Below are 23910 nucleotides of genomic sequence, written 5' to 3'. Positions count from 1 at the left end.
TGCATCAAGGATGGTTACATAGGTTCTCGTGTGAAAGATATTTTGGATGAGTTGCCCTTCGTGCTGCAGCAAATGGTGTTGTATGGAGCTAGTCTTGGAGGAAAGAGTGTGTCCCATAGAAACGATACAGTATATACAGCCCCTAATGCACCCGGCTGTGCTACGTGCTGATAAGCCAGGAGCTTTTTTTAAAAAAAAAAACAAAAAACGAATAAACTAGAATTATTCAAATAATATTTTAATTAAAATAGTTCCACTTGAATTTCTACATAGTTTTAATGAAATTTATATTGCTGTAAATGTATTTTTTCAGTCTTAATTTAAATGGTGTATGTGACACATGGCAGTGACAGGAATGGCACCCACTCCTGCGGGGCGTTATTGTGAGAGATTGTACTGAGGGGGGCCGAGTGGCACGCAGTTGCTTTTGTGAGACCGCTGACAGGACACGGGGTTACACAAAGATGGAGACTTGCAGGGAGCACAGCTGGCATCATTCAACCGACAGAGAAAATGAAAACTCGTAGCAGGTAAAGGTTACACAATGAGAAAAGAGTTGCTGGCTCCTCTAATGTAAAGTCCCTTGGAAACAACATATGAGGCATAGTGACTGTTGGACCAGATTACAGATATAGTCCAGCCAGTAAGTTTAGACTGTAAAGAATACAAGGGGCCACACACAGCCGCCTTTCAGTTGCTCCAATCATTTGTGTGAAGCCACAGCTCCTATTCACTTTCTCATCTGCTGATGCACCATTCCCTTGCCAACACGGTGCATGGATATTGGTTGATATCAGTGGGCCCCACACATGTAGATAATCTCACTGAAACAATCTTGAATGACCACTTGTGGCCACCTTATCACCTGTTCTCTGATGTTAATAGACTGAAAGGACCTAAAAGTGTTGCAGTAATACTAAAGAGTCAAGTTGGGGGATTATATTCCCTGGCTCATTCACTTCTAAGCTGTTTGGCTCATATCAATACCATGCAACTGCCAAGTGTACCTACTGAACTAATGGGAACATGCCAAGAAATGTGATGTACATACGGCACCATACTGCACCTTTACACATTCCCTTGTGTCTTTCTCCAGTAGATTCCTGGGCGGAAAAAATCTGCAGCAAATCTTGAGAAGCCATTTAGTGAATTGGTCAAGAAGTGGGTCCTACAGGAATGCGTCTCTTTGAATCGATTGCATGAATCCATCTCTACATTTGGGTTGCCTACTTCAATGGAATTACTGATGAGCTGGTTGAGTCCTGGGATGGTTTGGGCCACCAACTGCCTCCAGGAGGGTATTTAGGCATTTGTAGATCAAACCTCCAAATGGGAAATGTTTTTATCCCCTTTATTGTTCAGTACTGCAATGACCTTTTTGTATAGTAATAAGACTACTCCAATTGTAAGGACTTGGACTGTCGAGAGACGGCCTGGCTGCCTGCTGATCTTGTTTATTGTACATTTAAAATACATGATTACATGGCTATGTAGTGAAGTGACTAAAGCCTGAGAACATGCTGTAGTTTATCCATGGATAAACCTTTAAGATTTATGTGTGCTCACTAATAATCTTATAGAACAAGAATATATTAAACACTGTGTCTATATATCATTGATGCCCTAACTATGGTGATAGGGTAATCCACTATAAATCAGCTCAGCCCTTCAGAGAATAGCATAAATACCTTTTGCCAGAGAGAGCTTGCAATCTATTTGAGCCACCCTTTTACAAACTCCTGCCTGCGCCAGCCTGATGGAACAGATGCCGACCTTCCTCTCCGTAGGCCTGTGCCATAAAATAAAGAGGAAACCAAGCAGCTTCTACAATGGCCACATCTTGGGTCGGTTCTGGCCACCGTTTAGTTAGCCAGTGGCTTCTCGCTTTTATTTAGAGGCAGTTTAAATTTTTCTTTCTCTAAACTGGAGTTGACGCTTTCTAATAATTCTGCCCCCTTCTCCTGCTCTGGGACACAGGTGCAGCCCACTGGGATAGTAATATATTCCTCTTCATAGACATAACGGCCCCCGGCGCAGCTTGTGGTTCGCCGCAGAATTACCGTGGGCATGTAGACTGGCATGCTGCGGAAATTAAGGTCCTCTTCTCCAAGGAGCCCCGTCAGGCAGCCCTTGCACAGACAGTAGGCCTCTGGGATGTACTTGGGGTACCTTGTGGGATTGTAGGATATTCTATGGAAACAAAAGAAATTGATAAAGTCGTTCTGGTGAATTCCTTAAAAGCTATTCTGCAGATTCAGGTTTTCTGTTGGACAGAACTGTATGAGATTGTCTGACTTCTGTGCATCTACTGTAGTAAGGGAATTACCATTCTAGTGCCTTAAGGGCAGCAACTGGTGTAATGTAGAAACCACTGCATGAGTCCAGGCAGCTTTAGTACGGCACCAGGTGCATTATCCCAGACTCCCAGTGTTAAAGGGGTTGTATCCTGAGACAATTTCCATTTGACCTTCATTTTGTATTATTTGGAGGTTTTGAATTATTAGCTTTTAGTTCTGCAGCTCTGCAGTTTGGAATTTCAGCAGCTCTATAGTTGCTAGGCACCAGGTTGTGGTTTGAGAGAGAGATGGGAACAGGCCCGGATTTGTGGCGAGGCCACAAAGGCCCGGGCCTAGGGCGGCATAAACATAGGGGTGGCATGCCGCCCCACCGCAGGCAAATTTTCAAATTTTGCTACCATATAGAGCAATGGGGACCTCTCCCCACTGCTCCGTATGGGAGTTTTAACTTTGGAGCATGTGTATTCATGGGGGGTCTTTGCGCAGCGGCGGTGGGAAAGGGGGGCGTCCCCAGAATAAATCCGGCGTTGGGTGGGAATATGAATAGGAGAGGGCCTAAATAGGCAGAACAGTGATAATAACAATAAATCTGTAGCCTCACGAAGAGATAGTTTGGCTGCCGGGATCAGTGACCCCCATTTGAAAGCTGGAAAGAGGCAGAAGAGGAAGGAACATAATTCAAAAACTATAAAGAAATATAAATATGAAGATCAATTGAAAACATTTTTAAGAAAATGCCATTCTATAATACACTAAAAGTTAGGGATGAACCACCCCTGTGTGATCAGTGGGAGTGTAGCATAAGCAGGTCTATATCTGACTTCAGTGGGCGAAACTCAGAGCCTGAACTAATGTTCATTCATTTGCCTAACAAGTTACACTATCATCTTGGTGCCTACAGGGACCTCAGACTGGCCACCTTATCTGCTGAGACTCATTGGGGACCATAGGGGTCTGTATGTCCCATCACTCCCTACATTATGTCCCTACTCAAACCAGCCCTTTCCTTACTTGCCTCACCGTAGAACCACTAGTCTCTCTTTAATAGGGGTATATTTATCATGCAGTGTAAAAAGTGGAGTAAAACATTACTGGTAATGTTGCTCATAGCAGCCAATCAGATGCTTTGCTTTGGTTTTCTAACTGTTGAAATCTAATTGCTGATTGGTTGGCTTGGGCAATATCACCAGTAATGCTTCACTCCACTTACACAGTATGATAAATATACCCCTTAGTGTGTGATCTATCAGCAAGAGCACCAATACATATGGAAAGAGTAAACTCATTAGCAGCTGATTTAATTGCCACGTTGCCTGGGTGGGGAAAGTTATAGGTGCCCTTTACTTGAAGTAAAAGTAACATTTTGTGTCCTTTCTAGAATTTTGCACTTAAATGAACCCACCGTACAAAACAATACTGTTGCTTTCAAAAATATTATATTCTCAGTTGCTAAGCAAATGTAATCTACAAAAATATATTTTTTTTTTTACATTTTTGGTTTTGGTGCTTTAAGCTCAGCAAAGGACTAAAATACTTAGAAGTGAGACCTATAAATGGCACCAAATATTCCTTCACTCTGCAGCCTGTGTAGTTTCCAATGAGAGGAAACAATCCCAGTTGGTACTGAATTGCCCTCCCTGAATCCCAGAAAGGCCATGGGTGGCGCCCCCCACAGGCAAAGGGTGAATCTTTTGTTTGGGGAGGCTAAAGATGGGCCAGACACAGTCTGACCTAAAGCTAATCTCAGACTCTCGGGATCTTAATCTTAATAAAATCATATTTTTGTAGAGAGCCTTTTTCTTCACAATTCCTAAATTTGTAGAGTAAGGTTTGTTTTTTCAGGTGCCAGGCAGGTTTGGGAAGGCTTAGCCTTATTGAAAATCCACCTATAGTGCCCACACCTGGACTGGCAATCTGTGGGTTCTGGCAAATGCCAGAGGGGCTGCTGTAAGATGCCATAGACACTCGGTCACTATTTATTGGGCTGGTGGGGGGTAGTTTGGGCCTCTGTGTACTTGCAATGCTCGGGCCTACTTTGAATCCCAGTCTGGGCCTGGTGGCGCCTTAGGAATGTCCAGATTCAATAAACATTTCCGCCAGAGGAAACAAAATAATAAACTTCTCCTACTGGAATTTCAGGTGCCGCTTTATAAAGCCACATTTGTATGTACAAGCCAGTGGCCACAACCCCGCTCATTCCACATTATGCAATGGTTCCTATGTAGATGTGCTCCGGCTTCTGTTGGATTGCAAGCAGGGAGCACAGGGCATGGAGTAAGGAGGGGGCAGTGGGTCTTTCCATCAGGAATAGGCAGGGGGGGGTAATACCTTACAAGCAGGAACAGGACAACAAATCTGTGGGGCAGCTCCCTAAACTCAGCTCCTCCTTAGCACCAGGAACATTAGATTGTAAGCTTTATGGGAAAGACCATGTGCAAGAAGTGTTTCATACAATTCTACACGGACATTACAACTCTACTTCTGTGTCCCACCCATTTACACCAGTCCTTGCTCAGAGATCGTTCCAATCAAGTCGTCAATTATGCCACTTTTGGGCTGGATTTCTCACTAAATCACAGAGGTTCCACATCTCCGTCAGTCAGGCGCCTTATAGCTCTAGCAGGGACCCGGAAACTGCAACTCTCACTGCTGCCCAGTCCTGAGCTAGACAAGTGGGGCTCAGTACCGGGGGGGTCAGGTCACTCAACTAAATGTCACCCATGCACTTTGCTGCTAAACTGCACAATTCCCCATGGTTGGACAGATAAAAGTACTAATTATATATTATAAGATACCCTACTTACTCAGCTTGTGGACACAGGTGTATAATGCTCTTAAAGGGGAACTATTCCTCCTGCAAATGTTTCCAATCACTGCCACTTCTCCCAGCCTAAATTCTAGTGCCTCAGAACTGCAGTTAAGAGGGGACCCCATGACCTCTGATGACTCTGGTGGGAGACTTAGGAAGGCTTTGCTTTTGTATTGAAATGCCATTACTTTGGTCTTATGTGTGTTGACAGAAAAGGCCAATTTTCTGCTGTGGTTTCCAGGCTGGGTTGGGGCCCCGTTCTGCTGATGATAATAATGGTAGATCCTGTGGGGGGATGGAGAGGGCTGCAGGGCCAGAGCAAGCTCAATGATACTGTATATACACTAAAGAGTTGAGCTGAAGTTGTAGCTAGACTTGCCAGCCTTCCTATATCTGATTCTTCCATCATTAATAACATTGGCATCAAATATCATTTTACCAGCCAGTTGGCAACCCTGTCTGCCTTATTAGTCCTGTACATCAGGCTTCTGAAGGGGTCATATACAGTATTTTCCCTCCTGCTCCAGCCTGTAGTGTTCTGAGGCCCCAGTCAGGGTGCCACATGGAATCAAAAGCTTGTCTAGTCCAAAAGACATGTATATATTTTGCCATTTTAAATTAGAAAAAATATGAAAATCTTTGTGATCAAACTGGCAATCTGGGCGGCTAAGTGGCAGATGAGATTTAATGTGGATAAATGTAAGATCATGCACCTGGGATGTAACAATATGCAGCCACTTATACCCTTAATGGGACTGCACTAGGCAAATCCATAATGGAGAAGGAGCTTGGAGTCCTTGTAGATAATAAACTTGGCTGTAGCAAGCAGTGCCAGGCAGCAGCTGCAAGGGCAAACAGGGTATTGAGCTGTATTACAAGGGGCATAGATACAAGGGAGGAGGGGGTTATTCTTCCCCTTTACTTGGAGGTCTGATTCATGTGTTGGGATCCAGTAACTGTTTCCCTGTCCTGAATATTCCAGCTGCCAATGAGAAAAGATCCTTTTTTGGTGTTACTTCCTGTATTTAGATACAGTACCCTAGGATGAGAAAGGCTGCAACAGATATTGTATTTTATTTCAGACTTTTTGTGCGTGATGCTAAGCATAATTATCCCCACTGCTACTATAGGCACCATCTCTCCCTACTGTACCTGCTATCCCACAGCCCCAGTCCCTTCCCAGAGGCTATTATCCCCCCACTGCTACTATAGGCACCATCTCTCCCTACTATACCTGCTATCCCACAGCCCCAGTCCCTTCCCAGAGGCTATTATCCTTCCACTGCTACTATAGGCACCATCTCTCCCTACTATACCTGCTATCCCACAGCCACAGTCCCTTCCCAGAGGCTATTATCCCCCCACTGCTACTATAGGCACCATCTCTCCCTACTATACCTGCTATCCCACAGCCCCAGTCCCTTCCCAGAGGCTATTATCCTTCCACTGCTACTATAGGCACCATCTCTCCCTACTATACCTGCTATCCCACAGCCCCAGTCCCTTCCCAGAGGCTATTATCCTTCCACTGCTACTATAGGCACCATCTCTCCCTACTATACCTGCTATCCCACAGCCACAGTCCCTTCCCAGAGGCTATTATCCCCCCCATGCTACTATAGGTACCATCTCTCCCTACTATACCTGCTATCCCACAGCCACAGTCCCTTCCCAGAGGCTATTATCCCACTGCTACTATAGGCACCATCTCTCCCTACTATACCTGCTATCCCACAGCCACAGTCCCTTCCCAGAGGCTATTATCCCACTGCTACTATAGGCACCATCTCTCCCTACTATACCTGCTATCCCACAGCCCCAGTCCCTTCCCAGAGGCTATTACCCCCCCACTGCTACTATAGGCACCATCTCTCCCTACTATACCTGCTATCCCACAGCCCCAGTCCCTTCCCAGAGGCTATTATCCCCCCACTGCTACTATAGGCACCATCTCTCCCTACTATACCTGCTATCCCACAGCCCCAGTCCCTTCCCAGAGGCTATTATCCCCCCACTGCTACTATAGGCACCATCTCTCCCTACTATACCTGCTATCCCACAGCCACAGTCCCTTCCCAGAGGCTATTATCCCACTGCTACTATAGGCACCATCTCTCCCTACTATACCTGCTATCCCAAATCCCTTATCAGTAGCAGGCAGAATGGGGCCTAGATGCAAAATGTTATGGGGCACATATAGGTGATAAAAAGGCTGGTAGTCCAACCCCATTACCTATCCTGTGTTTCAAAATAAGTAAGCTAAATATTTACCAAGGGCGAACTGCCCAAGATGCAAAGCATTTATGGCTAACTTTATGCACCTGATATGGGACTGCCCCGTAATACAAAAGTTTTGGCACAAAGTCACAGAATTTATGGGTACAGAACTGAACCTCCCCCAAATATTCAATCCAACTACCTGCATACTGGGCCTCCTAGACTCACTAGTACACAGAAGAAACACTAAATTACTAATGAGACTGCTACTATTTTATGCTAAAAAAACCATCGCCCTACACTGGATGGGCCCATCACCCCCAACACTCCGCAGATGGATTACCCTGGTCAACTCACAATTGGACCTATACAAGCTTACCTATCTTGCCAGAGGATGCCTGACAAAGTTTGAAAATATTTGGTCTCCTTGGACTGAATCACCAGCTACAATAATATAACAACCGATACTCTCCAACCCTCTCTCCCTCCTTTCTTTCCTTTCCCCTTTCCCATTTCCATCGTTGTTGTAAAACTCAATAAAAATCAACCTTTAAAAAAAAAAAAATATTTACCAAGGAATACAATCCTATTTTTCCCACCAGGTACAGAAGTAGTAAGGAATTGCCTGCACATTCACCTATAAGCCCACGGAGAGATGCTGTGAATATTAACTGGCAGACGCTGTTTGCCGTCACCGGCCCCTCTGCCTTGGGTCCCAGCGGGACAGCTGATATTCTCCTTATCTAGTGGCTGCAGCTGTAGTGTGTGATGGTAGGCACTGAGCATACCCGCTGCCAGTCGCCCATACACCTGTTCCAAGTGTTCCTCCGGCCGATCTGCGCAGCTCTTGGGTTTTGGTGGCGGTCGCTTAACTGGTTTGGAACCATTACAGCTTGCAATCAGTATTCCAAATAGTAGCATCATGGCTGCTTTTAGCATCCACACCTGCAGGATAACATTTACACAGCACAGTAAGATATATACCACTGTCATGCACATATAGTCTATTTCTTGTATATTCTTGTGATTATAGTAAAAGTATAAGCACTGTCTCTTTCCTTAATGTTATTAAACTCCCTGTCCCCACAGTCTCCTGGCTTTTTTCTCCTGTCACGGTTAATGCAGGACTCATTTCCTGCAGTTGTTTTACTGGCATATCTAGGGTTAATACAATTATTGTAATACAATTTCTGCATTGATCCTGCTGGCATGTGTAGGGTTAATGCAATGCTCTGAATTCAGTTTCTGTATTGATCCTATTATTTGGGGGTAAATTCAATGCTGTGACTGGAGTTATGCAATGGAGGGGTATGGTAAAGAAGGTGTGGACGTGGACGTGGCACAATTTTTCAGGGACCCCTAATTTCCACAATTGCCTTAGGCCCCAAGCAATGTCCCCCATCTGCAGGGAGGAGGGGGCCAGTAGGACTGGGCCCTATCATTATAAGAGGCCTAGGAAGTCAGACCCTGACTGTACATTGGCAGGAGATTCACCATTGGACTTTCTACCATTCACAGTGAGACTCCTTCCCAATATCAGAACCAGATTTACAACACTCGCCACATTTCCTCCAACTGTAGCAGATTGTCCAGTTTGTACTGCTCCGGTCCTGCATTTCCCCCTATCCAGCAGCCTGTCACACTGTTCTGCCCCACCACAGCACCACTGCTTAGCCATATCTATCTATCTATCTACTGAATAATTAGGTTTATTGGATGGGCCACCAAACACATGGAATTAATAGCACGGATTCTCTGTCCCATGTAACAGATGAGCAGCGGTACCACCCCAGTACAACTGCCCCTCCCCAGTAGCCCATGAAACAGATCAGCAATGTTTCTGCCCCTTAGCATTCCACTGTCCCTCCCTGGCAGCCCCCTGCCCTAGCTCAGCAGAACTTGTGTTCCCTAGTAGGCCCCTGTAATAACAAACACAAGCTCTTCCCTTTAGCTTGCCCAGAAATGGGTCAGTGTGGCACTGATCAGCACTGCTTCTCCAAGCCAGGAGGCCCCTGCAATCTTTTAGCTTCTTTCCTTTAACAGCCCTTTACAAGGGGACAGTATGGGCTTTTCTCTTCCCATGGCAGCCAGTATAAAGTAGCCCCTATTGCTGCTATGAACAGAGGATGGTATGTATGAAATGAACACGGCTTGCCTCCCCAGTAGTGCCCCCTAATGAGCAGCTTCTTTGATTGGCATAGTTTGTAGCCCTCCCACTCCACCACTGGCTGACGGCTAGGTTTTTTCCCCCCAGCTGCCTCCTATAATAAATGAGCAAATATTGTATATCCATTGTATATTCTATATATCCTATCCAAACACTGTATATCCCTGTATTGCACACAGCAGCACTCTGCCTGCATATATATAGAGCATCATTGGGTTGCTGTGCATAGCCAGGTACATCCACAAGGCATCTCTGGGAATTGCTTGAAAATTGCAGCATGGAAATGTACCCCGATTTTGTTTTGTTTTGTACAGAAGGGGAGCACGGGCATGGTGTAAATCCCCTTATTTAATAAAAGGCAGTAAATTTGCCTAGGAGCAGTAACCCATAGCAACCTCTAAGCTGTTTGCTTTTAAACAAATGACCAGTAAATACTAACTGCTGATTGGTTGCTATTGGTTATTGCTCCTGGGCAAACCAGTGCCTTTTATTACATTACCCCCTAAGTGATTATACACCACTCTCCTTTTCCATCAGTTATTATTATTAATGACACATATTTATAAAGGCCACAGTGCTGTACAACAGAAGGAAGTACAAATCCAACATGTAAATTCCATACAATGTGCCACGTTACCTTTCCCCATAAACATTTATTACTGGCACATACAACTTGTGGGACCTCCAGCAAAATCTCAGCATGCTGGGTCTTTGAATTAAACAGCTGGAGGGCTGCAGCTTGGGCATGGCAGATTTATGTAACTCTCTGCTCCCCCAAAGGCTCCACACCAGGCTCCCTGCAGTGCCCAGGGCCCCCCAGTTCTCTGACTCCCTCCCCGGCTCAGAACAGTAGTGTATTTAAGAACATTACAAGTTTGATAGCAGCGCATACAGTTCAGTGTTCCTTAGAGAGTTCTCCCCGCTCAGTTTTCCTCCCTCAGCAGCAACAGCACCACCAGCACATACAAAGCAGTTAGCTGTCTGACTCCTGCCGTTAGCCCCCCTGCTTTATTAACCCTAGCCCTTGCTGGACAGAAGTGCTGTTTACAGTAATGGACAAGGAGGCTGAAATGCTCTGCACCTACTATAACCCTCTCCACCCCATCTCTGTGGTGCACTCCCCCTTACCTTGTTGTTGGTCTTCATCCTTTTGGTGACAGCAGCCAGGCAGAGACTGACAGGAGACTGATTACCTGGAAGAGGAGAGGCAGCTGAAAGGGAGGCGTGGGGGGGATTAAAGGGAGGGAGAGACAAGCTGGTCAGTTGCAATATAAAAGCACCCTTAGAGGGGTTTGAGCTTCATGGGAAAGGAGCTGAGAGTTGAAGAATTGACAAGTAACAGCTTGGCTTATTGATGCGGGATGATAGAATAATTATGGAGAAGTGATAAGATCTGGAGGAAGGGGGAGAGCTGAAGGCAGATGAGAGGGGAGGCAGGTGATAGTGGGTACAAGTCAGGCTGCACAGAGACAGAGCAGAGCTTCTGCTGGCTGAGGGCTGGGGGGCTGGCAGGCTCTTCCACTCACTCCTGCCTTTGCCTCTCACAGGAATAAGGTTGGACAGAAGCCCCGGCCACCTGGCCCCAAACACTAAGAATAATTCTACACAAACGCGCAGGCTGGGAGGTTTTACTTGGATTTTGTCTTCAGGGAATCACTTTGGTTTATTTATATAGAATTGGCAGCGGAGGTACAGTTCCAGCCAGGGAGGGAGCGTCCTGTTCCCTGTGATATCCCAATAAGAGCTAGGATTTACTAAATCCCGTGCATGTTGCACATCACAGCATCTGAACAAGTCAGGAGCACGACAGATACACGCTGGCTAAGCCTTGGCCCAATTTACACATTGAGTGCTTAGAAATGCCCAAAATTCAGGATGGCATTTGGGAACCCTGTCCTGGATTTGGTACAAGCCTAATATAAACACAAGGGCCCCGTAATGGCCCCCTTGGTTCATACAAACAGAAGGATACACATGGGAGCGGTTGCCAAAATAAAGGAAATACTGAAGCCAATGATAAAGTATTGGTACATATGATATTCCCAAGTTAACCACAGGGTTAACAATCTAAAACTATTAGGGTCATTAATAAAAATGCTGGACAGGCTGATCCGACTACTGTTTTGTATACTGGGACCAGCGGAAGATGGTGCAATGACCAATTGCTGGTGCACATCAGGAACCTTATTCCCAGGGGCTGCTGGGATTGGAACTTTCTACTGGACAACGGTGAGTCCTGGAGGGACGGGGTAATGATGGGACCCCATTGAGCTCAAGGTTTGTGGATATGTTTTCATTTAAGCAGCTCCAGACTGGCAATGTCTCGATGCATAGGATGCAAGTGGTCACTAATATGAAGAGCAGGAAAACCATGTGACCAAATCTCAGCCCAGTTGGAGGAACTCTAGAACCAGCACCAGGGAATTCTCCACCAACTTCTCATGAAATAGAATGGTCACATGCTTCCAACGGAGTTCCGTTCGGTTGTAGAATCGATACGTTTTGAGCACAAAAGAGGTGCATGTTTTAGCTTTTATCTTCCAAAATGGACTCCCCAACCCCCAGTTCATACACCTAAAGGATTAACGCCTGATGAACAAGCATGTAAGAAACTGCATGGTCTGTTCCCACAAATAAGTACAATCTCAGCTGTGACTTGTCTCACGTACAGTAGAGTCCTTCAGTGGGACAGTTACCTTGCAGGTTGTGGGTAGGATTTAGGTGCGGGTCGTGGGTCAGGTTGTGGGTCTTATTCATATTTCTTAAATTATCTATATTTTACTTCTTTAACCATAATTTAAAATGTATTTGATAATGCCACTTCCGGTTTGTAGCAACAGCACTTCCTGTTAAATGGTCCAGTAGTGAGTCAAATCTTGTAAAAATGTGGTTTGCAGGTCACGGATCTCAAAAACTGGTCCACGCAGGACTCTGACATACAGTCCCACCCCTGTATCATGACGCAGCGGCATCTCCCCCTACACTCCCTGTTGGGGTGTGACTTGTATACAGTGCATTTGGGCAGCTGCAGATTGCCTTATGAGATTGCCTTGTGTGGCCCACACCTACAGAGGAAACATGTTTCATATCAAGGAAGGGCTGTGGTGAATATTAGTTCCATTTGAGAGGATTAACAGACGGTGCTGAGCCAAGGCTCTGAGTGTTTCCATTGCACTTCCAAGCATATGTGAGGCATTACAGCACTGCTGGCTGGAAACATTACATACTCCTCCGTCATGCTTATAGGAAAAGGCACTTTAATGAGTGACAAGCTGGAGCTATGGAAACAGATGAATAAACAAAATTCTGCTTGGAAGGTAACCAATTACACTCTCCCATATTGCTTTTTCACTGACAGAAAATTAACCATTTCACTGCCTGTAAGGCAATCCATTATGTTAAAACACATATCTCACACATTATAAAGCTCTCCGGCTGTCTTGAACTACAATTCTCTTTATTCTTTGGCCAAAGGGCTGAACTTTTTTCATGGGATGCTGAACACAGATGATTCAGCTGCATCGTTGCTTTATGTGGTTTTCTGTTTCTCACTTTGGGGGCGGCATTCTCATTGCTCTGCCAGCTCTGTATAAAGCTACAGACAAATAGGGGCTCCTAGACTGAATGATTCAGGATCGCCGCTGGGTCCCCAGCACACACATGCAGCAATTCATGTTTGGCTATTAAAAAAGAAAGCCCACCTACAACCCAGATTCCCTCCAAAGCCCCCCCCCCCCAAACTAAGTGGGGGTTACAGAAATACAGCTTCCTACATATCTAGCTACAGAATGCAGAGTAGCCCAGAGTGGTCGCAGGCATCATCATGTGTCGCTTTGGTTCCCGTTTCTTGCCCCAGGAGAATCCGATCCAGACCAGGCTGCTCCGTGCCGGTGAGGATCCAATATGGCCCCCGACAATGCCACAATTTTAGACAGGTACATAGTTCTGTAACTCCCAGCTTTAAGAGGGGGCCTGGGGCTGCAGGTAGACTTTTGTTCTTTCCCCTAAAACTAAAGCACTCTGTTTACTCTGCAGCCAATGAGACATCATGGCATATTAATGACTGACAAACCAAAGATTTTCACATTTAATTAAAACTGTGCCATATATACAACATTTTCAATTCTACTGCAACAAACAAAAAAAGTAGAAAAGTACAAATAAAACAGAAACACAGTGAACCGAAAATAGAATAAGATCACTAATCTCTGCATGATCATTCTGGGAGCAGGTCCTCTCCTAACTCCTCATCCGCAAATTCTTCTTCTTCAGCTCTCCTCTTTGCTGATGTTTTAGGCCTTTCCATTTGTGGGCCCAGAGGGTCTGAATATGAAGCATCTAGAACAGAAAAAATAACAGAATGCTCTGTACAGGCTGGTTCTGTGCCACTACAGTCCAACCCAATGCCACTAATACCAATGGGAAGTGACTATTGACATTTGGCTGCTACAAGCAGAGACCATTGAGAAACCTGGCGAGACATAGACTGTACAGACTATAGCTATGAAATCTGATATCCACATACCTGTTATCCATGAAGCTCCAATAAACAAAACACAGTGGAGACCAATTAGAAACAAGCACTCTATGGTGCCTAGCTTGGCTGTGGCGACTGAAGGCTATATGTACAGTATTTTAAACAGTACAAAAAATGTTTTCTCTTTCTTGGAAGACTTTACTTTCCCTTTAAACATACTTTTTTTTTTAGTTTTGACTGTACACATATCTTGTACTTGGAATTAACTAAACTGATGTGCATTAATGTAAAACAAAGTGTGGCTCTGTAGGCAAATATATATACATGGCATGGTATGCCAGATCAACTTCCAGAACCCTGGTATATGTGGCTGCTGAAGGAAATCCATACCTATCTCTTTATAGCTGCTGACTTCATATGGGTCATTTGATCCAGGCAGAGTTCTTAGCTTGGCGCTGAGACGCTCTCCTTTAGCGCTGGTCCCGCTGCTCTGGCCGCTGTCTATAAATAAAACCCAAGAGTCAGTCGTAAGAAGACTGAACATTAAGAAGTTACACTGAAATAAACTAATTTTTAATGTTATTAGAACACCAACTTCTGCTTTATTTAACTTCATTTCTTTTCATATAAATCACACTTTTGTTGCCTTCCCCACAGGCAAAAAAACATCTGAAAATCCCCCTGAATTGAATAGTGTTGCGTAGTAAATTTCTAGCCAACGGAATCATGTAACTAAGTACAATCTGAGTCAAGTAGATGTCAGGGAGGAATTATTTAAGCCAAGGAGGCTCATGTTCTAAGTCACTGGAACCTAATGGAACCCAAATCTCTCAACATCAGCCCATAATGTGTGCATGTTATGTTGCTGCTTCAAATCAACACCAGTGCACTAGTTACAGCATCAGTGTTTTTTTCCAGTATAACGATTAGTATTATTAGTAATGGGCGATAGTTCTTGCACTTATACTTATAAACAAAGAGTTAATAGCGAGTGAATGACCCACAAGGCCTGGCTGCTGATGCAGTAATTACTTTCATGTGTTGGGCAGTGAAGGATACATAGCATTCTCTGCTCCGCTCGCTCTACTTCTGCTACAGAGATCCTCACCTTCAACAAATTGTTGAATGATATAACTAATACATTGTGACACTGAGGCCCTAAGTAATATACCAGCCATGCCAGACCTACACAGTTGGCGCTACCAAGCAGATCCTGGTTTCACCCAGGTCAGTGCTGTCCAGCTTATTCCATGTGATGGGTCGATTACTTCTCATACAGAAGGTTCAAGGGCCGGGTTTAATTAAAATGATAATGTTGTACAGTGAAGTCTATGGAACCTCTGATCAGATTGGGGCCATGAAAATCCTTTGGAGGGCCACATTCAGCCCACGGGCCTCCAGTTGGACAGCCCTGACCTCATCTTAAGCCACCAGGGCTCTGAACTGTTTTCCAGCTTGTTTGTGCAATAAGGTGATTATGCAAATACAATGCCATGTTTGGGGGCAAAGAGGTTCATTGAGCCCTCAGGTTACAAATTCACCTCTGCTTTCCATTTAGATGTTCCTGGACTGGCATGAAAATATTGCTAAAATGTGCTTTTCCTTCAGGGGATAACAGTACCCTGGGCAATATTTTCCTCTTAAAAAACCTCTTAAAATGTATGTATGATCCTAGAAAGTGTCTAGGAAATGTGCCATTTAAGCACTGCATTATTACCATGCTAATCTAACATATCCCTATCCTATACCCATGTAATGGATTTCAGTAATACATCGATGTTACAAATTGTAACACCTTCTCTACAGATTACAGACAGCATGCAGGAACTATTTAACCCACAATGCATTGCATTGTGACATTTCTTTCCTTATTGACATTATGTGTGCAGGAAATTGAGGGATTTGGTGGATGCAGGCTGAGGGCAGTCAACTAGCGTTATATTTTATCTGAGTTTTAAAGTAGTCAGCCAGATCAGCAGGGGAACAGGGGGCCAGGCTTAGGTAACCAAACCATATTAATACATTACAAATCATGAAAAGACTGCATATTTTCTTAACTGATGTATATTGCAAAGTCGCTTGAAATTATGTTTACTTTTCAAAATGCTTAAGTTGTGTTTGGGTGGAGTTCCCCTTTAGCATGGTGGGGCAGTGGTTAGCACTGATACCTTGCAGTGTTTGAATCCTAGATTCTTCTCCAGCCCTGACACTATCTGCAAGGAGTCTGTATGGTATATCTGTTCTTCCTTGACTTATTACAGAATAATCCTGATATCAATGGCTGCACGCAGCAATACGTACCACTGCTAGCACTTCCTTCTCTTCCATCCCTTCGACCACGGGAGCTGCCATCTCGGCCAGATTTTTCACGCTGAGACGAGAAAAGTAGATATAATAAAGAGCAAGATGGGGTTTGATGAATTCAATGCCAACAGCCTTCCTAGACCCCTGCTAAGGGTGAGATTCAGATGTGTTTAAAGGGAAGCCACATTTTGGACAGAACCACCACTTTTAGGGTTGTATCATTTTAGATGAAAATAGTAACATATACATCTCCATAGGTACAAAAGCTTCAAAAGCTTTACTACCCAGGTGAGAGAGAGAGAATGCTAGGAAATATGATAAAAGTGTCATCTTTTCATAGGGAAGAATATAAAACCACAGAGCATGGATATAGGGAAGTATGGGGGCCCAGGGAAAACACTCTTGGCCAAACGCTTAAAAAGGCTCTAATTATAGAAATGTTATGTGTAAAGGTCCCCATACACGGGCAGATCCGCTCGCTTGGCGATGTCACCAAGCGAGTGGATCTTCTGATATCCCCACCTATGGGTGGGCAATATCGGGAGAACCCAGGACCCCAGGACCCTGGGGCCAAACGATCAAATTATTACAACGGGCATAGGAAAAGTCAGTCCGGGGACTGCATCAATGAGCCGATGCGGTCCCCGATCCGACTAGATTTTCTAACCTGCCCGATCGAGATCTGGCTGATTTCAGGCCAGATATCGGTCGGGCAGGACCGTCAGGAGTGCCCATACACGGGCTGATTAGTTGCCGAATCGGTCCAAGGGACCGTGTATGGGGACCTTAACTGTAATGCAAGCAAAAGTTTTAGAAGAAAAGTTCACAATATCTGTCTCCTTGGAGGAGTAAACTGGGCAGGAATACTCTTTCCTACTAACCTGAGCTGTTTGGTATAGCGCTTTCCTACACAACCCCGAGAAGTTTTTACTGTTCGTGTGGGGATTGCGAGCGCATTTTTACATGACAGCTCTGCATGTGAGCAATGTAAGAACATATGAAAGTTATTATCTGACAGGAAAACAAGGTATTTGTAATTAGATCCTTAAGCGAAATGCAGAAAAAAATGTTATTGTGAAATGTAAGAGATTCTGCAAAGAAAGATTTAACTTCAAATGTGTTTTTTTTAAAAGAGATAACGGGATTAAAGGGCAAATTAAAAATCTATTTTAATTTTGATGTAGGGCTGCCAATTAGAGCTTTATCCGACAGACACAGCCCCGGGCTGCTCAAGGGCACCTTACATTCCTCTGAATGACATGTTTGTTTAACTATGATGCAGGCCTTGAGCACTGCCCTCCCCACGGAAAAAGCTGGAAAGAATTGGTTTAATGTAGTAAATAAGGACATCACTGTATAAATACCTAATGGTTTGCATTCTGCAATTTCTTCTTACAAAGGCCAGGGCAAGATGAGAGCTTTCCAAGCAATGCATAAGAGCTCCATGCAGAGCACCCTGAGGCAGCAGTACGGATGGGTGAGGCACTCACCAGGGAATATTATTAAAGGGGTGGTTTACCTTTAAAATAACTTTTAGTATATTATAGAATGTCCTATTTCTAGTAACTTTGCAGTTGGTCTTCATTATTTATTATACTTTTTAAATTATTTGTCTTCTTCGTCTACACCTTTCACTGACCCCAGCAGCCAAAAAACTATTGCTCTTTGAGGCTACAGATTTATTGTTTATCTTTCTATTTAGTTCCTCGTCTATCCATATTCCAGTCTCTCATTCATACCACTGCCTGGTTGCTAAGGTAAACAAGACCTAGCAACCAGATAGCTGCTGAATAAAAATAACTGAAAAACCACAAAAATATACAAAATGAAAACCAAATGCAAATTGTCTAAGAATATCAATGTCTACATCATACTAAAAGTTGAACAAGGTGAACAACCCCTTTAATGCATTATTTATAAAGCAGAAACAGAGGGCCCTGCTCATTAGAACTTGCAGTCTAAAAGATGTCTTTTCATGTGCAGAACAGTCTATGTCCCGTGTCAGACAGCTGGATGACAGCTGGTGGTTGCCCGCAGATGTATTGCTGGTATCACGTGATTTCATTTTTGCCGACGTTCTTTATTGAAATCCCAGCCAACAACTAAATGCCCTTCAAGGTCACCTGAGAAAGGGAGTTGGCTGCGCACCGTCCCTATCTTTGCACCTCAAAACTGAAAGTTGTAATTTGTGTAAATAGCCTATCAGAGTGCTTAGATAATACGGCGCTGCTATTCCAAGAACCAAATTTTACCTGTTCTCTTATCTCTTTTAACTTTTCTGCCTTTTTCAGTTTGGTGGCATATTCCTGCACCTCTTTTAACCCAATGTCTGTGCAAAGTCGGACCAGAAATCTTAAACCTAACCAGAAAGAAAGAATAATCCTCGTAAAAGACTGTACTTTTCTGGAGTGCAATAAAAGAATTAAAGATTAAAGATTTGGCTGTGCTGCTTACATTCAACATTATCTGGAAATTTCTTGTGAATCTCTTTATAGGTATCGAGTGCTTTCTGATAGTTACCTAGATAGAAATGAAAAAAGTAAAGTTATGAAGCATAACAAAGATTCAGCATTTAAGTTAATAATTTTTTTTTCGTCAACGGAAAGAGGCCCAAATTATAAATAAAAATCACAATCATCCAAAGCCCACTCTCCTGCAAGCCCTGCACCTTTTACCAGACTTCTGCTTCTTTCAGGGCCCCCTGTCATGGAGCCCATAACTGGGGTACCCCAGAAGGCAGCCCCCTAAATCAGGACAAGAGTTGCTATTCTCTGACTCTCTCTTGCAGTTGTACCAGCCCAGGCTCGGAATCATGTGTGAGAGTGTCTGGGTGGTATTTTGCCTGGCAGATCCAGTGTTAATAAGCCCCTTTAAATAAATAATTAGGTCTCTGCTGCCTTCCCCTAGTTCTTGCATGCAGAACTGAAGATCACATAAGCTAAAGATGTATCACTGTCATATGACTTCAGGTAAGTGTTTATTGGTCAGCAAGGGCTAAAAATCATCATACAATAAGCCGGAGAAGAGAAAAGATGCCTACCGCTTCTTCTGTAACAACTTGCCACCATCAGCTGCCACTTTACCTGAGTAGGCCTGCGGATGCAAGGTAAAGAAGCATTAGCAGTCATTGTGGGAAAGGAAACCATGCAAGGGCTGATTTACAAACTGCAGAGCAGGGTGCAATGTTTTTCACGCTGTGCCCCATTGGCTAGGGGAGACAGGTATGCTTCCTATATCCCACCCCCTTACCTGCTCCCTAACTTGCACATCATTAGGGTGCGCTGGTGGCTGCTTGTACAGCTGAGCCCTGCACAATTTTGAACCCCTTATTTCTCTAGTTTTTCCATCATTGGATTTTTGTAAATGGCATCTAAGGTATTGTGGTCAGTAACAGGCTGCTGCTTGCCCCCTATCCTCACAGATATGTACTGGCCCCTTGTGATCCGACCATTAGCCTGGGGGCCAAACCTCTGGATGAGCCCAATTTGGCCCACCTTACTGGTGACCAAATCATACAAAATATCTGCTCATTACAGAAAGGACGCATCTATCTAGATATGTCAGGCTTATCTTTCCTTATTTCTCATGGGATTTTTCAAAGAGAGGTTTAAATAAATCAACTTATCTTGCAGAAAATAAATGGTTTCAGAGCGGGATTACTGCGTGAAGAGAGGGAAAGGGCACCATGCATGGATACCAACAGGGCAACTAGGGCACAAGCCACTAATCATTCCTACTTACTGGATAAGTGAAGCTCTTTCAAAGTACTGAATAGCTTTCTCACAAAACTGGGTGTCGATGTAGTAAGCCCCCAGCCACTCGATCACCTCAATGTTAGACGGGAAATATCGATACGACTGGGGAAATAGGAAAAGCAAATTACGTTTTAATAATAATCAATTGTGCCTTTACCTTGGGAGCTAAAGAATCCAGCAGCAAGGCTTACCTCATAGTAATACTGAAAGGCTTGTGATTTATCTCCTTCGTTATCATACAGCTCCCCCAGTTTAGCCAAAGTGTGAGCATCAGTGGGGACAACACTGATAAGCTGCATAAGCCACTCTATCGCCTGATTGGGATCCTCTAACATCTCGTACCTGTTAGAATCAATTAAGGCAAATGCACATAACAATATATATACAACTGTGTATATGCTGTTGCACAGAGAAATGCCCTGCACAAAAAGAGAGGCATACCCCGTTTTGTAATATAAGGCATTAAGTTTGCCTAGGAGCAATAACCCATAGCAACCAATAAGGTGTTTGCTTTTAAACAGGTGACCAGTAAATGCTACCTGCTGATTGGTTGTTAGGGGTTACTGCTCCTGGGCAAACTAAGTGCCCAATATTCTTTGTCCTGCTTACAAGGTTTAGGGACAGATGTGAAGGAGAATAAAATAAATTAACTTTAGCAAAACATTTGTGTTATTCAGCTAATAGCTCTCCGGCTTTCAGTGGAAGTGACAGGTTGCTGCCCTGTCAAACCCATGGAGGGCTTGTACAATCTCACCCACATACAAAAAATGTCAGCCATAGTCCCCTCTGTAAGGAACCCTAGAGATCGGTTTATTAACCTTGGGTGCACAGATTAGTATACAAATCCCAGCATGTTTTGCCTATATGTTAAAGAATGCTGGGAGCTGTAGTCAAACAGCATATGGGGACCCAAGGTTTAGACAGAGGGCCCCAGGGATGATAATTCTGGGATTATACAATAGTAAAGAAGAGAAGGACATATCTCCAATGAGCCACTGATGTTTATAAAAAGGATACAAAGCTGCTATCTGACTCAGTACTTGAGCACTGTTCCTCAGAATTGCATGGAGTTTATGGAAACAATCCAAAGCTTCCTCCAGGCGGTTTAATCTCTTATAGGTCAAACCTGAAATAAAAGATTGAGTGAAAATAAGATACTTGACAGAAGTATCGAGACTGACTTTTTTTTTTTTTTAAACAGACATTTAAGTTGTTTTTTAACATAACTGGAAGAATAAATACCTTGTTTGCCAATGTTTAGGAACCTCCCATTATACTGGCTAAAATAAACTCTTGCACATGTATTCCAAGTGGATAAAATACAATTCTCGTTTCGACAAGCCCTGTTTATTTCAATACTTATATATGGCACCACCAAGGCCCAAGAAAAAGTTTTTCAAGGCAGGGATATACCTATAGCCAGCCCATATGCCCAATGAAGTACACTCCCCATACCCAAATTCTGTTCCCAACGATTACCCCTCTCATATGCCATATGCAGTCACAACCCTTGTTATTGTTTTTCAGTGCTGCAACAAATCTCCTTTAATAGTTATTTCATATCAACCCATAAACATGAAATTGGTTGTAGGAGGGACCTTTTAGTGATACCTTAGTCACACCTATCATAACCCTAATAGGGCCACTCACCGAGATTATACAGTGCTTCTGTGCAAGAAGAATCATTCCTCAGAGCTTCCTTATAATATTCAGCAGCTTTCTCATATTCTCCATTAATAAAATCTATATTCCCTTTATTTGTCAGTGCTGCTGGGTTGTACCTATCAGCAGACACAGCTAAATCAGCGTAAATGTCTGCCTGAGAGTAGTCATTTTCCTATGGGAAAGAAGAGAAGACAGTCTGCATAGCATGGATGATTATACAAGGAAATATAATAAAGCTAAAGCATCGCTATTGTTTCAAAGCATTAACACAAAAGTCAAATCTTGAAGAACATTGCAGTGGATATTTAGAGACTTTCAATAAGCTGTTGTTGGCATGTTTGCCAACTGTATGGAGCTAAGGCAAAGCGTGTCGCTCAGTTTAACTCTAATGCTCTGGATCTTCAGGCAACTTAAGAGCCTTGACACTGCGGATGCTCCCAATCCACCGTTTTTGGGTTTAGTCGAACACTGAATCCTTTGTAAAAGATTAGGCCGAATACCAAACCAAATTTGAATCCTAATTTGCATATGCAAATTCAGCCATGAAAGGGTTAAATAGAAGCAAAGCAAAAAATAAAGTAAAGCGTAACCAATAGTCACATGATTTTAAGGATTTGGATTTAGACCAATATACTACAAAGCTGCTAACTCTTGTCAATTGCAGTCCTACCCCATAAAAGATTTAAAATACCTTTTAAGGGCAGTGACACACGGGGAGAACAGTCGTCGCGCGACAAATCATAGTTGTCAGGGGCGACTAATCTCCCTGCAATGCCATCCCACCGGCTAGAATGTAAATCACCGGTGGGATGGCATACGCGGTGCCATGATTTGCCGAATTCACCCGAAGTTTCCTATCAAGGCAACTTTGGCAATTCGTGGCACCGCATATGTCATCCCACCGGTGATTTACATTCTCGCACGGTGACTAATCACCCCATGTGTCACTGGCTAAATGATCTAAAGCTGATTTCTCCTACAGGATCAGACATCTAACGAGATGCACAGTACTGCCATGGGGTAGTGTTGTGTAGTATATGTGACCCCGAGTAACTTTTTGGAGTAACCTCCAAAAAGCCATGCCTGCTTTTACTGAAATACACACACCATGGTTCCATTAATGTGTCTTGTATGCAAGACTGAGCTGGTTTAGAGGTGACAGGTTAGGCATATAAAGGGGCATTTACCAGAAAATAAAGGAAAGAAAGGTTGGTTGCTGCTGCACTTTTTACTCTGCTGTCCTTTTTCTCAAACATTTTCAATGTTTCCACGGCCTGCAATGAAAGCAGAAATGTTATTAAAGTTTCTGTTAAAGATTCTTACTTTAATTATATGTAATCATTGGCTATTATATGGTTTGCATGGTTTGCAATAGGAAAGCCTTCAAGAAGATATGTCTGCCAGCATAACAATATAATTTGCAAAGCTATCTAAATGCTAACGGCCAGAGGCCAGTACGTACCATGTCATACTTTATGTTGAGAAAAAGCAGAGGAAAAACAGATTAATAAAAAGGAAAAATGTTGTTATAAAACAAGATAGAATACATTTAACTGGAACAAAATTGCATTTGTCTATAACTTAATGGGCCCTATCACCTTAAAATCACTTCCCCTACCAGAAGTGCAGGCGAGTGGAAAAAAAAAAAAATAGCCCCTTACAGTGTTAATTAATGACCGTCATCTTACAGCAGCCCCTCTGGCTTTTGCCAGAACCAACAGATTGCCAGTCTGGGCCTGGTTGGCACTTGTTAACATGTAAGGATAATAATAATTGGTAACTTAGGCTGAGAGCCAGATACCTGTGAAAAGTCCTTCTGTCTTAGGTAGGTAATTGCTTTGTTTATTTCCAGATCATTGGCTAGTTCCACATATTGTGATGTCTTCACCACCTCCACACACCTGTAACAGAAATGTCTCATTAGAGCTAGAGCAGAACACTCAATATCCTTATCAACAGATGAAAGCTTGACCTTGGGGCTGATTTACTAAGACACGATTTCGAATCCAAATTGGAAAAATTCCGATTGGAAACGAACATTTTGCGACTTTTTCGTATTTTTTGCGATTTTTTCGGCGTCTTTATGATTTTTGCGAAAAAACGTGAGTTTTTCGTAGCCATTACGAAAGTTGCGCAAAGTCGCGATTTTTTCGTAGCGTTAAAACTTGTGCGAAACGTCGCGCCTTTTAAGTTTTAACGCTACGAAAAAGGCGCGACTT

General features: G+C 43.5%; 2 protein-coding genes across 4 annotated transcripts in view; both read right to left on the bottom strand.

Moving 5' to 3' along the window:
- Nucleotides 1-222: 222 nt before the first annotated feature.
- On the bottom strand, nt 223-13454 carry il17d (interleukin 17D). Of its 2 annotated transcripts, none has more exons than XM_012956404.3 (3): nt 10619-13454; nt 7961-8268; nt 223-2190 (listed from the first exon to the last, which is right to left on the bottom strand). In XM_012956404.3, the coding sequence occupies exons 1-3, from the start codon at nt 10634-10636 to the stop codon at nt 1863-1865; spliced, it is 654 nt and encodes a 217-aa protein (XP_012811858.1). In that variant the 5' UTR covers nt 10637-13454; the 3' UTR covers nt 223-1862.
- A 96-nt stretch (nt 13455-13550) lies between these two features.
- Nucleotides 13551-23910, bottom strand: part of ift88 (intraflagellar transport 88) — a 28982-nt gene continuing 18622 nt past the window's right edge. For both annotated transcript variants that reach the window (XM_002937959.5, XM_004912065.4), the window contains exons 15-26: nt 23493-23592; nt 22879-22965; nt 21677-21863; nt 21044-21152; nt 20218-20368; nt 20013-20128; nt 19312-19364; nt 18726-18791; nt 18524-18630; nt 16269-16338; nt 14358-14468; nt 13551-13828 (exon numbers count right to left, since the gene is read on the bottom strand). In XM_002937959.5, coding sequence (XP_002938005.1) covers nt 13707-13828; nt 14358-14468; nt 16269-16338; nt 18524-18630; nt 18726-18791; nt 19312-19364; nt 20013-20128; nt 20218-20368; nt 21044-21152; nt 21677-21863; nt 22879-22965; nt 23493-23592 — 1279 coding nt within the window. In that variant the 3' untranslated portion in view covers nt 13551-13706. The remainder of the gene's footprint in view (nt 13829-14357; nt 14469-16268; nt 16339-18523; nt 18631-18725; nt 18792-19311; nt 19365-20012; nt 20129-20217; nt 20369-21043; nt 21153-21676; nt 21864-22878; nt 22966-23492; nt 23593-23910) is intronic.

Source organism: Xenopus tropicalis, chromosome 2 (genome assembly GCF_000004195.4).
Source record: "Xenopus tropicalis strain Nigerian chromosome 2, UCB_Xtro_10.0, whole genome shotgun sequence".
Taxonomy (NCBI): domain Eukaryota; kingdom Metazoa; phylum Chordata; class Amphibia; order Anura; family Pipidae; genus Xenopus; species Xenopus tropicalis.
Note: the sequence above shows the minus strand (reverse complement) of the source record. Positions and strands in the feature narration are given on the sequence as shown.

Excerpts from the sequence above, each read along its gene's own strand:
- il17d (XM_012956404.3), bottom strand. Across the intron at positions 2,191-7,960 it reads ATCTCTCCGTGGGCTTATAG|AATATCCTACAATCCCACAA; the intron begins GTGAATGTGCAG and ends TTGTTTCCATAG.